We start from the raw sequence: 12651 nt of genomic DNA, 5'->3' as shown, positions 1-12651 counted from the left end.
AGCTGACGATTCACCACTGGAGTCTCATAAAAGCAAAGGCCAGGGTGTGTTGGGAAAGAGTTCAGACACAGCAGTTGTACATAACACAGTAGCTGAACACTTCCAAACATAACATGGTAGATGAACACTTCCAAATCATGCTTTTTGGTTTATACTAAGCAACATGATTGTTCCCAATCTCTAAATGGCTTGCACAGGAGACAGTATTTACCTCCTCAAGCGAATTTATGGGGGTATTCAGAAAACAATTCTAGAGACCGAGGCAATTTGTGTGATCAAAGGCTTAATGACTAACCAGGAATGTAAAATGTTTCAGCTTTGGTCTTAGGAAGCTGAAGTCTCATTTTAGGCATTTCTGTGTCTTTCTGTTGCTGTAGCTTTGGTTGTACCTTTCACAGGCACACAGGAATCAGTCTCATCTTTGTCATCTGGTGCCATCAACTGTAATTTCAACATGCATCTTGCTGTATGTGGTAGTACTCTGAAAGCCCTGGTCATAGCTGATAATGTATGAGCTTTACTTTAAAAATTAAGTCACCTGCTTATTAAGATTATGGTTAAGGTTTGAAACAGGCCAGCTGTGCTCTAAATGCTGAGCAGAAGAGAACTTCAGAATAACACTTTATATCAGTTTCAGGATTTTTATCAGTCTCAGGATCAGTTTTTGGCTACCCTTTGGGATTAGAAATAATTTGTCCAGGAAAATGGTAGTTTATTTTAATCCATTAAAATGCAGATGACAATATTTGCTATGCTTTCCTTATTTTTTTAATCTGCTCTTCTTACAAAGCAAAAGTACTTTGATGAACCCCATAGCAGCACTTTTGTTAAAGTGGGATCATGGATCTCTTCTTATTTTTGGTCAGTTTTTGGTTCCTATATGCCATATTCTGCACCTGTGTTGGAGAAGGCCCATACCCATGTGGTCACCTCTATCACTTTGTAATTTTGCCTTCCATCACATTAACATTTATTGCTCTCTTTACAGCATTCCCTTTACTATATCCACTTGAAAACCTACTAATGCTAATTACTTGCAAATAGTAATAGTAATTTTAACGACAACCTCAGTAAATTGCTTTTTATGTGCTGTAAGAAAATTGAAAACTAAGTGTCCATTTTGCTGCTTAATAAGAATCTTATAGAACAACTAATATTCCTTGTGCTCCTTCTGTCTGGTGGGAGCACAAATAAAAAGCTCCCAGTATCCACTGAGAATCCCTTCTTGAGCGCCATGGGATGGGTTAACAGGAGTTGAGGAGACACAGTAGGTGCAGAAGTGAAATAGAAATGGAGGTGCAAGGAAAATGAAAGATTAAGGTCGAGAGACTGTGAAAGAGGGTGAAGCATGAGGAAGATCAAACAAGGTAGAGGAAGCCCTATCAAAACTTTAGGAGCACCTCTGAATAAAAGACTGGAGCTTTTGGCTGTCTTCTTTCTGTGGTCTGTGGGAGGTTGAGTCCAGGACTGCTGCAGATGTAGAAGTGTTGGGCCAGGGTGGGGTGAGATGCAGGAGGTAACAAACTTTGAAGTGGTTGGACCTTACGTAGTACAAAGTCTGCTTTTTCACCAGTAAAAATAATCAGAAAACACGTGTCACACGTGTCACATGTGCAGTAGAAGAGCTGGGGGTGCAGGTAAAGGCAAGTCAGTGTCAGTACCCAGGGGTTCTGCCCCAGAGTCTGTGTGTGTGCTGTGCAGCAGCTGCCTGGTGCGAGGGTGGGTTCAGGCATCTGGAGCTGCTGCTTTCCCACCAGGGGACAGCTCCTGGCTCTGCCTGGGCTCTGCCTGTGCTCTGTCTGCACCCCATCAGAGCAACATCCTCAGCTGCTGGATGGAGGCTCCTGCTGGGAGGCAGCAGCATCCCGGTGGTCCCAGTGCAGCTCTCCTGGGCCCCGTGCTGCAGACGGGACCCAGGGCCTTGCTCACAGCCATGAGGCGTCGCCTATCACCTGCCTGGAAGTGACTTCCACGGAGTCGGTGATGATTTGGCAAGAGTGGAGAGCTGTGTGGTTTGGCAGAGAATTCCAGAATGGGCTCAGGCAAAGCAGATTTGGGAGAGAGGAAGCTCTGGGTTGGGAAATGGTGGCGCAAAGAAATCATTACTTGTCTCAGGCTCCTCCTGTCCTGACTGCCCCCAATCCGTATCCTAATGCCCCAAGAGAGGGGAAAACCGAAAAAGGTTCTCCTTACACAAACCTTTCCCAAAGGATTCTCTCATAAAGAGTAGCTCTGGATTAGATCCATTTGCTTTTAAAGTAGTCAGTACCTGGTAAGAGCCAAACTTCTGACTGTCTTAATAATTTAAGCGTTGCAGAACAGAAGCTGGGTGGAATTTTGACCTTTTAAATTACTGCTGCATAAGTAATCCTCAGGAACACTCCCTGTATTGTTAATTTGTAGTTACCACAGGACTTAGGAATAATGATGCTGCGTTTTTGCAATAAAAACAAAGCATTAAATGTGTTGCAGATTGTCAATTTTGCATTAGAATATGATTTAAAAGCTTAAGAGAAGTTGGTATTAATGAGAAGAATTGATTTAGACAGTCTTGTTTAATTCAGATGAAGTTGATGCATCTCTTTTACATTTAATCTTGGTTTTAAAAGGTAAAAATAATTTGTATAATGTTATAACGAGTATGCCAGAAACAATAGCTAGAGATATATTTATCAAAACAGAAAAGTCAAGGGGCACTTTACAGCCAGGGCAGGTTTAAAAAACAAAATTCCCCAAAAGCAGACTGTATTCAGAGTTGACATGTAGAGATATGTGAGTCTTGGGCAGATATAAATTGAATGACATATATGAATATGCATAAGTATCGTTTGTGAGCACTTTGCACCTAATTCAACTCTCACCCAAGATAACTTTGGCTGCTCTTTGCACTGTCAGTGACTTGGCTTATGTTCTGCCTTTTAAACAAGATTGATTAACCTGTCCCTTTTGATTTTTGAGGTGCTGGTAGTCACAGTGCTTTTCAATTCTGCAGCAGCATATACCAATAAGTAAGCTGAAGTTTGTTCATATTGCAATACCCCATTCGAAGCTGTTCCACAGAATTTTGTTTTAAAGAGTGGAATTCAGCAGTTGACTCCCAGGCAAAAATAACCATGTAATTACTCTGCAATCACATAGTAATTAGCATATACTATTCATATATTGCATAATTATATGCCCTGCAGATTACATAGTAATTATATTTGTACTAAACATATAATTCTATATACTATGTAAAAAAACCCTTGAGAGTTCATAGTTAATATTATAGTTGTATGCTAATATAGTATAACATTTTATATAGAAATGTTACCATTTTATGAGGGGGTTGTATTTTGGGCATCTCATCTCTTCTGCATCTGGTGTTGCTTAATCTGTTGTAGCATGCTATTATAAGAAATGCTTGGCTCTTAATTTATAGTCAAATGTTGCATGTTTACAAGTTTGTAATTTATGAAGATAAGATGCAAAAAGTTGCCATTTTATTGTGTAAGCAGCTGAGATTGGGAAGGACTTGGAGCATGATTGTTACATTACAAAGGTTAAATGCACAAACCCACTGAACATAGTTAAGCATGCTGCTAGAGGGAAACACAAATGTAGTGCTCCTTAGCTCTGTGTTATTTTGGGGTACATAAGATGCATGGGACAGTTGAAGGTGGTCTATTTGAATAATGGGAAGTGTGTGCAAGCAGCCAAGGCCCATCTTGGGCACAGTGTGTTCCAACAAATACAGCACCTCAGTGCAGCATCTCAGCCAAGCTGCTTCGTGTTTTCCTGCCGTGGAAAAGGAGAAAAGGTTGATGTTCTGATCTGGGAGTGGGAGGCAGAGTGATAGAAGAATGGAGATGAGTGGCATTGAGTTATAGAAGGACCTTGGACTGAGTTTGTGGGAAAAGGTGAAAGATCTAGGGAAAAAAACCTTTTCTTAGGAGTAACTTAGAGCTTTGGATCGTTTGAAGTGTTTTCTCTTTGGCCAGCCCCCTGCAAGAGGTTGCAGCAGATTTTGGATATTTGCAAAGTGTTTTGTTCAGCTTGCAGATTCTGTAGCTGTGAGAAATTAATGTATTTTCTTGGATCTGTGATGTTGGCATTCCTAATATCCAAAGTAGCGTTATGATTATTCTTAATTGAATTTCGCCAGTTGCCTTAGTTTTCAAGCAAAGCATCTATTGGGTTTTAATATCTGGATAATGTATTGCAAAATTAAATGTGTAATTATAGCCTTAACTTATATCTGAGTTTAATTTTTCCTGTAATTTCTTGTAGTGTGTATATGTGTATGTGTGAGAAGGGGATATATTCTTTGTTTTAAAATGTTTCTTTCACAGTCACCTTTTAATTTTATGTCATCTTCTTCAAAGCTTGTAAAGTTCATAAATTTTCCACGGTTCAGGCGGCATCTGTAGATATTGTAGCAGTGTTTTACCTAAGCATGGAGATTGCAGGCCTTGTGGGTGGCCTTAGAAAGCTCCTGGTCGTGGGGCTGCACCTGATTTCCCTCCTAGCTGGGTGGGCTGTTCTCAGACTGCAAAAAATGTAGTAATGGGTATGTCTATTTTACTTTCTGCACAGTACACAGATTACTTTTAAATGTTGTCACCTGGGCTTGACATGGCATGTCATTTAACTTGTTCAAGGGAAAAAAAATGGGAAATGTCAGAGCTTTACAAAACCAGAGTTAGGAGCCCATGTTCTCGTTGTGTTCTTGTGCCAGACATAGGCTTTCCAATTTACCAAGGATTTTAAGAGCTGTTTAGTGAGACCAAGTCTTACCCAATATTCACCCTGCATGTCTGCTACAAAGAAGATGAAGTACAGCCTGTCCAGAGTGTCATTTGCTTGCCAGCATTCTGCCCTCACCGCATGCCTGTGCTCTTGTTCACTTGTTAAACCATTATCCCAAGAAACAGAAGGACTGGTCCCAGCATCTGGCACTGAAAGTTTTGTATGTAACAAATATATGTATTCAGGATCTCGTTAACAGTGAAATAACCACAAAGCACAGTGTAAATGTGACTCGTTTCTCACTGCTGTTATGTTGTTTTTTCTAGTGGAGCCAGTACTTTCAAAGGGGAACAATTGCTTGGATGCAGCCAAAGCTTGTAACCTAAATGATACCTGCAAGAGGTTCAGATCTGCTTACATAACCCCCTGCACCAGCAGCACGTCTAATGAAATCTGTAACAAGCGGAAATGTCATAAGGCCCTCCGGCTATTTTTTGACAAGGTCCCCCCAAAGCACAGCTATGGGATGCTCTTCTGCTCCTGTCGAGACGTAGCCTGTACAGAAAGGAGACGGCAGACTATTGTTCCTGTGTGTTCATATGAGGACAGGGAGAAACCAAACTGCCTGAATTTACAAGAGTCCTGCAAGAAGAATTACATCTGCAGGTAAGATAGCACACGGCAGGGGAGTGATTAATGAGGTACTAGATAGAACTTTTTGGTGCTGATGGATTTGCCAGGACTAAGGGTCAGAATACCCACTAAGGAAAAGGATGAGTTGGAAAAAATCAAATGCCTCTGACATCCTTAACAGAGTAACAAGAGCCCTCATTGGCTTACAGTGTGTGCCTTCTCTAAAACTGTTCACAGCTACTCCCTCGCATTATGGAGGAGTCTTTAAAGCCCCAGCTTAATTTTTACAGATTTTTGTTGGAAACACTGGGTGTCTCTACAAAATGATGTCTCATTCTGATTTTTATGTCCCATTAGTGACCGGGTAAAAATAGAATTTTTCATTGTAATGGGATTTAATTTCACTGTACATGTGAGTATTAATAATTGGGCATACAAGCTTCACGTTGTACTTTATAAATAGTCACAGTGCACAGACTACTCATGTGTTTTTAATTCATTGGAAAAAAAAGGAATCCACATTGTAGACAGAATCCCACTATCTTCATAGAGCTGGTCTAGCCTTGAAATTGTTTTATCTCCCCTCCCCTGAGAAGAGTGCTGGGCTGATGCAGCTGGGGGGTCATTGATTCACTGACCTAATTCCCAGCCTCTCTCCCTGTGTGTTCTGGCAGTGCACAGCCCTGCTCCTCGGGACAAACTGGGTCCTTCCCCCTCGTGGGGTCCCTGCAGGTTGTCACACAGCGCTTATCCAGTGGCATACAGGGCCTCCTCTGCCCTCAGGAAATGCTTTGCTCCCACTTAGCATTGTGTATGTTTATATTAGAGCATTGTTGTGCTAATTTCGTACTTATGTAGTCGTGCCTGAGAATCCTGCTCATTTCTAATGTGTAAATTTCTTGTAGATTATCCAATTCTGTGAATTAGCAAACAAGGGAGATAAACACTATTGTAAAATGTCAAGGACACTGAAGATATGATCTAAATCTTAATAAGTACTTACTTATGCCTGGTAAAATATTTACTTTGAAGTTTGTTTATGAGATTTCCACTGCTGGTCTTAAGCTTTTTGCAGTAGCACTTCAGATGTGCTCAAGTGTTGTTCAGAGGTGAGGAGGTGAGCAGTGCCCTTCACTCCATGGCTTTGGGGAATCTGGAGACACGTTTCCTGCTGACCACAACAGGAGCAGTTTTAAATCAGAGCAGTCTGACTTGCATTCAGCACCTTCACTGCTGATGCTGCTGCAGTTTATGAAAGCTGGGTATGTGTAGGCTCAGAACAACCCATTTTCTATTCCCATGTTGTCCCATTAGTATTTTTGCTTGTATGTATTGCCTTGCCTACACACAGGTCTTGTTAATTAGTAGAGTTACAGTATCTTTAGTGTGTTTTCTGCCAAACTGTCAGTGTAAAATTGGAGAGAGGGTTTTATATAGAGACTTCTCCCTGTTATTTGGGTTGTAGTGTTCTGGAATTAACTTGTTAAATTAATGCCATTACTTCTCTCATGACTGTGTTTTTCTTTGGTCAGTTTTGATCTAATGTTGTCCCAGCAGCTAAGTTTTTAATGGTATTTTGTTTAATTTAACTTCGTGAGTCTGGTGTTATGCTTTCTCCATTGCAATGTTGCAGAGGAAAGCTTGGTAAAATCTCTCCCTGAAGTTGCAGCCAGCACTGGGATGAAAATGGATTTATTTGTAAATAAACAGTGGCTTCTTTTGCTTTACAATGTCAAAATTAAAAAGTTTTGGCTCTTCCAAGGCTCAGTGAGACCTGGCTATGAGGGTGAGGGGGAACACTGGTACAAGGAAATGGGTGGGCAGATGCCTGAAGGGTCTGGGACAGACTCAGTGTGTGCAGCTCTTAGGTCCTGTGGACGTAAAGCAAGCTGGATGTGTTGCTGAGTCACCTCACGTTGGTGTTACAACCTCCTGGGCACTCTAAACTGCTGGTGGTTTAATACCTTCCCTCACTGCTGTCATGAAGAGGAGGAATTGGCACCAAAGCTATCCCAGCCTATAAGGCAGTGAAAGACATCTTTTCTCTGTGACTTGTTGTGCACTTAAAGGAAATTGGTGAGATTTGTTCTCCTGGTCCTGCAGGAAAACAGGGACTTGGGCAGGGCAGGAAAGAAATGGGAGATCTCCTCCTTGCTGTTGAAACTACTGGCACTGATAAATATCAGTCCTTATAGTAATTCCAGATACATTTAGAATAATTAAAACAGTAATCAGTAGGTGTGTAATTCTTACTGTGATAACTTCTATTTCATTTTGCAATCAGAAAGAGTATCTAAATGGCAGAATAATTTGAAAATATGTTCTGCCTACTGTGAAGCCAGATAATTTAGAAACTGTTATTTGCATGCCTATTACACCTATTAAAGCCTTTTCATAATGCTAGTTTAGACAAGGGGTAAAAGTTCCAAAGGTTTCCTGAAAATATGTTCATAAAATGGTTTATGAATGCTTCTTACTCAGAAATACAAGATGTGAGTCTGCCTGTACTCTGTATAAGATATCAACTGGGCCTGTGTAAAGTATTTAAACATTCAGTTTTGAATGCTCTTGAAAAGCTTTGTCTTGGTGTATGCATCACCAAATCTTTTCTTGAAACAGAGCTAAGAGCAGGGAAGCAATCTGGCCAAACTGTAGGTACCACTAACAGAGATGGCAGGATTGCTTTTTTATTATTTTTTTTATTCATTAATCTATCTGTTATATAACAAATTCTTGATCAAGGGGAAGACGAGACCTGAAATACCAGGAAATGCAAATATGTTCTGACTTATGTAAACAATCATAATTTTCAACTTCATCAGAATGCTGAATGGTTCACTTTCATTATCATTTGTCTGCTGCCTCTACTTGTACCCCAGTCCACATCCAGCTCTGGAACAATTGTAGTCTTTCAGGCATGGCTGTCAATGCTCAGTGAGAAGAAGAGCAAAAAAATCCAAGAAGAAGCCATTAGAGTTCTTTTTTGTTGTGAGCATAAACAAATCTAAGAAAAGTCAATGTACCATAGAAAACTTTCACCAGTGATGTCCTAGAATAGCACAAACCTCTGAGGAACTTCTTGATCTGATCACTTCAGCCAAAAATTAGAAACTTGAGAAAGGTGACTGGCATGTTTTAAGAATATCATCCTGCTGTAAATGCAGGACAGGGTGCTTCATATTTGCCACTATCACATTTGACAGTACTGCAAATACTATTTTGCTTGAGTAACAAAAGTGTGAGTCATTAGTTTGGTCTTTTTAATAATCTGTGTTTTGAATTTGCATACTAGGGTTTTTTTTTCCTGGATATATTCAGAAGACACTGACCAGAATGATAATGATACAGACACATTATTTATTGAAATAATGCTATCAATCCATTCATGTGGTGCAAAGATCAGAAAAGAATGGCAGCATTTTTTGCTGATAAAAGAAACTAGTAAGAGCATGCTTCTTGTCCTCCACAATAATTATACTCAAAATGGCTGGTCAAATCATTGAGGCTCATTTTTGAAGCTCAAATAGCCGGAAAGAAGTTCTTAACTAACTTCAGAAGACAGTTGTCTTCTTAATTTTTTGCCTTTAGTTCTGCAAAAAGTACATGTTGCTCTCTGCAGCTGTTTGACACAAAAAACCCCCAAAATTGTTGCGTAACATATTTAAATAACTTCTTCTTGTGGGATAGCTGAAGGATAATAATGAAATATCCAATTAGGTTCCAGTACATGGGTCATCTCCTCGAAAATACATTGAAAAATGTTTTCAGCACTGTGCGTTCAGAGAGCCAAATCTTTACAAATGCGCTTTCCTTGGTGTGTTCTTACCTCTTGAGCAGTTTCTGGTCACCTGTCCTATCCAATCTTAATTTAGTTGCAACCACCCATGCACATCTGTATGAAAGATATCTGCTTCTGCAGGTATCAGAACACAGTGTGAAGATATGCAAATGCTGTCAGTGCAGAGAAGAGTTCATCCACTGGAAACGTTAGAACAGAAGCTCAGCTGCTTGCTGCATTTCCTGAAAACATCAGAAACTTGCCAAGGAAATAATTTTCCTTCATGATATTCTGTTGAACACTTTTAATGATCATTTACCTTGGAAAGGGGGTCACTGTGTCTGTGCTCCTTTTCCATAAGGCACGTGAAAACCTGCAGGTGCTTTACCCCTGTAACCTGTTGGTAAAAGTGGCTTCTGTGTGAGGCTTGTGGACTGTTCCTGTAGCAAGTGCCACTGCTGACTGCAAACCCTGCACCCTCGTGGTTCAGCACTAGAGACAAGTCTGTGGTGAGATGTTATAAATGTGCAGGCAACCAATTTTGTCCTGCTCCAGGATGGGGGGAGCCCAGCATCTTGTGTTAGGCGGGAGCCATCCTCAGTTACAGCATTAACAGGGAGCAGTGCACTGGAGGGATGTGTGGGAGGAGATGGAAGAGGGGAAGAAGAAGCCCCTTTCTTCAACTTTTCTACTCCTTACACTCCTCTTTCATTTTTCTCACTTTTTTCCCCTTACTTTTCTTTTTCTCCTGCCTCTTCCCCTCGCTTAGTCTCCTTTCATCTCTTCTTTCCAGATCTTCCCGCAATTATCTGACTTTCAGTGCCTCTCTGACATGGTTGAATTCTATTACAGCCACTTATGGTGCCTCCTCACCTGCTTCTCTGCATGTTGTTCTTTTCCTCCCTGCACATCCTGCCACGGTCCAGTGATCATCTGTAATTCAGCAAATGAGAGGGAAAACAGAGGTGCTGCTTTGCTTTCTGAGCCTTGTAGCTGATATTGGTGGCAATTCAGTTGGTCAGATAAAAGCCTGAGAGCTCACTCTCAGCCTGACTCTAGTTTTGCATGTTAAAAGCACACTTGGTGGGTATTTTTATGAAGGACTCAGTAGCATTATACAGTTATGGATAACAGAGCTGGGTATGAGTCCCTCCAGGGCATTTATATCAATTTGGCACTTGGAGCACTCTGGCAGCTCCTTGAGATGATTGGTTTGCTGTGGTTATGCAAAACCAGGACAACAGCACAGTTTTTGTAATGCTGTGAAGGACATTAAGAAAAGGACACTTGATTTCTAGAGAAGTGCCGGGTGTGCCTGCATTCTGTGTTTGGAGACTGAGTCAGGGAGTGGGTGCAAAACCTCTTGTGCCTGACTCACCCTGCAGTAGGTGTAGGATGCTTGCAGTGTAGTAGGGTGAGCCTGAGCTCTCTGCACCTGCACTCAGGAGAGTTCCTGTGTCTCTAGAATACCAAGCGGGACAGAAAAAATTGGAAATCTACCTTTTGGCCCATGCCCACAAGCTCACCTCACAATAGCCTGAATTTGAAGAGTGATTTTTATACATATATGTATATACAAGCATGTAAATGTATGCATGTATGTATATATTGCTAGAGATTTATTTATTTAAGTGAAAAAAAAAAAAAAAAAAACAAAACACCAACCAACCAGGTATTCATTCATTTTAATGAACTAATAGTGAGGCATGGTGACAGTCCAGAAAATTCAGAAAATGGGGTCTGAGGGGAGGTGGGAAAGAAGCTGCTGTACTCTGCAGAGGAAACTTGATGGTGTAGAAGAATATGTGTGTGGGGAATTGCTAGCCTGGAAAAAAATATTAATGCAGTCTCTGCAAAATAAGCAAAAATCTTTCAAGAAAGGCAAAGTAAAGATAGAAAATGCTGCAATACTGTATTATTTTCTTCCCTTTCAGTCCCTTACATGATTCATTACTTTGATGTCTTCTGTTAGCAGAGTAAATAGACATAATATTGCTCTCCCCTCCCCCACAGAAACAAAGGTAATTTAAAATTTTTTCCATCTGAGTAAAACTCAAAACGAATCAAGAAGTTCCTCCTTATAAGATATCCATAAATCCCTTTGGAGTAAAAAAAAAATCCAAACATCCAGCAAAATAAGACTGCTTTGTCCCTGTTGAAGTGTGGATGGATCTCATTCTGCAAGTGCCAAGATCTGCTTGGCTGGCCCTCTTTTATACTCTCTCTGTTCAGCTTAAGAGGGGCTTGAAGATTAAAAGCTTGCTGGGTGGTTGACATTTCTCTGAAAGCGGGAGACACACAAGGATACAGTAATTAGAAAAAGGGCTCTGCTTTAGTCCTGCACCCAACTTTCCCTTGGCTTTGTGCTGTACCAATGAAGAGTGTTCATGCTCCAAGAAGCAGTAACTAGAGAGTGTCTTCATGCTGAAGTTCCTTGTCAGGCAAGCTCAAAACTCTCCAGGCAACATCCCTCCCTCCAGTCAGGTGGATCCTCTGCTGATCAGGTTAAAAATAACCTGTGGCGCTGAATATTCCATATTACCTGCCTACAGGGTTGAAGAAGTGAAAGTGGGAATAAAGTGTGCATGTGTGAACATACAACAATCACAAAATAAATTTGGATACCAGTGGTTCAGGTTTTATAGTCTGTATTTAGATACCCTGCTTCCATGGCAGTCTCTTTCTTGTCAAAACGACTCAGTGAGCTGACTGAGGTACTTGTGACCACTGCATTTCAGCTCTAAGAACCTGGGGGCATTTGTATTATCTAAATGTGGTCCTTCAGAGAGCTGTTTAGGTTGGAAAAAACCTTAAAGATCAACAGGTCAAGCCATAAACTAAACACTGCCAAGCGCACCACTAAACCATGTCCCCAAGTGCCACATCTACAGGTCTGTTAACTACTTCCTGGGGTGGTGACTCCACCACTCCCCTGGGCAGCCTGTTGCAGTGCTTGAAACTCATTCCATGAAGAAAATTTTCCTAGTATCCAATCTAAACCTTCCCTGCCTTCCAGGCACAACCTGAGGCCATTTCCTCTCATCTTGTTACTTGGAAGAAGAGACCCACCTTGCTACAACCTCTTTTGAGGTAGAGAGCAGTAAGGTCTCCCCTGAATGTTCATTTTGTTTGAAAAGCCTTATTTCGTTAACTTAAGTGGAAAAGAAAAGCTGCCTGTATAATTTAAGAAATAAGAAGACTGCAGATTGGGAACATGAGCCAGGGAGGGGGTTACAGCAGGGCTAATGTGACCCATTTTGTTTTGTTGATTTATCAGGGGGGGAGAGATTGAACTACAAATGTTAATTAAGCAGTTTCACACATGTTTAGTCAAAAATATTGAAATACAGGACAGTTAAATTTGGCATTAAACTTTAATAGAGATCTTAATTTGAAGCTACTCATGTCCTTACTGTTTAGCAAGCACTTAATTGCTTTGCTGGATGGGGTTCCACTAAGAGTACTGCTACTGCTGATCTTTTGAATTGTTAGTTGAGAGATTTCTGTAGAGA

At 40.8% G+C, this 12651-nt stretch overlaps 1 protein-coding gene across 1 annotated transcript in view; it reads left to right on the top strand.

Moving 5' to 3' along the window:
• Nucleotides 1–12651, top strand: part of GFRA1 (GDNF family receptor alpha 1) — a gene marked incomplete at both ends in the record, with an annotated part of 129731 nt that overhangs the window by 76392 nt on the left and 40688 nt on the right. The window contains one exon of the mRNA XM_082286629.1: nt 5055–5394. Coding sequence (XP_082142755.1) covers nt 5055–5394 — 340 coding nt within the window. The remainder of the gene's footprint in view (nt 1–5054; nt 5395–12651) is intronic.

The sequence above is a fragment of the Coloeus monedula genome (assembly GCF_965178545.1).
Source record: "Coloeus monedula genome assembly, chromosome: 8".
Taxonomy (NCBI): domain Eukaryota; kingdom Metazoa; phylum Chordata; class Aves; order Passeriformes; family Corvidae; genus Coloeus; species Coloeus monedula.
Note: the sequence above shows the minus strand (reverse complement) of the source record. Positions and strands in the feature narration are given on the sequence as shown.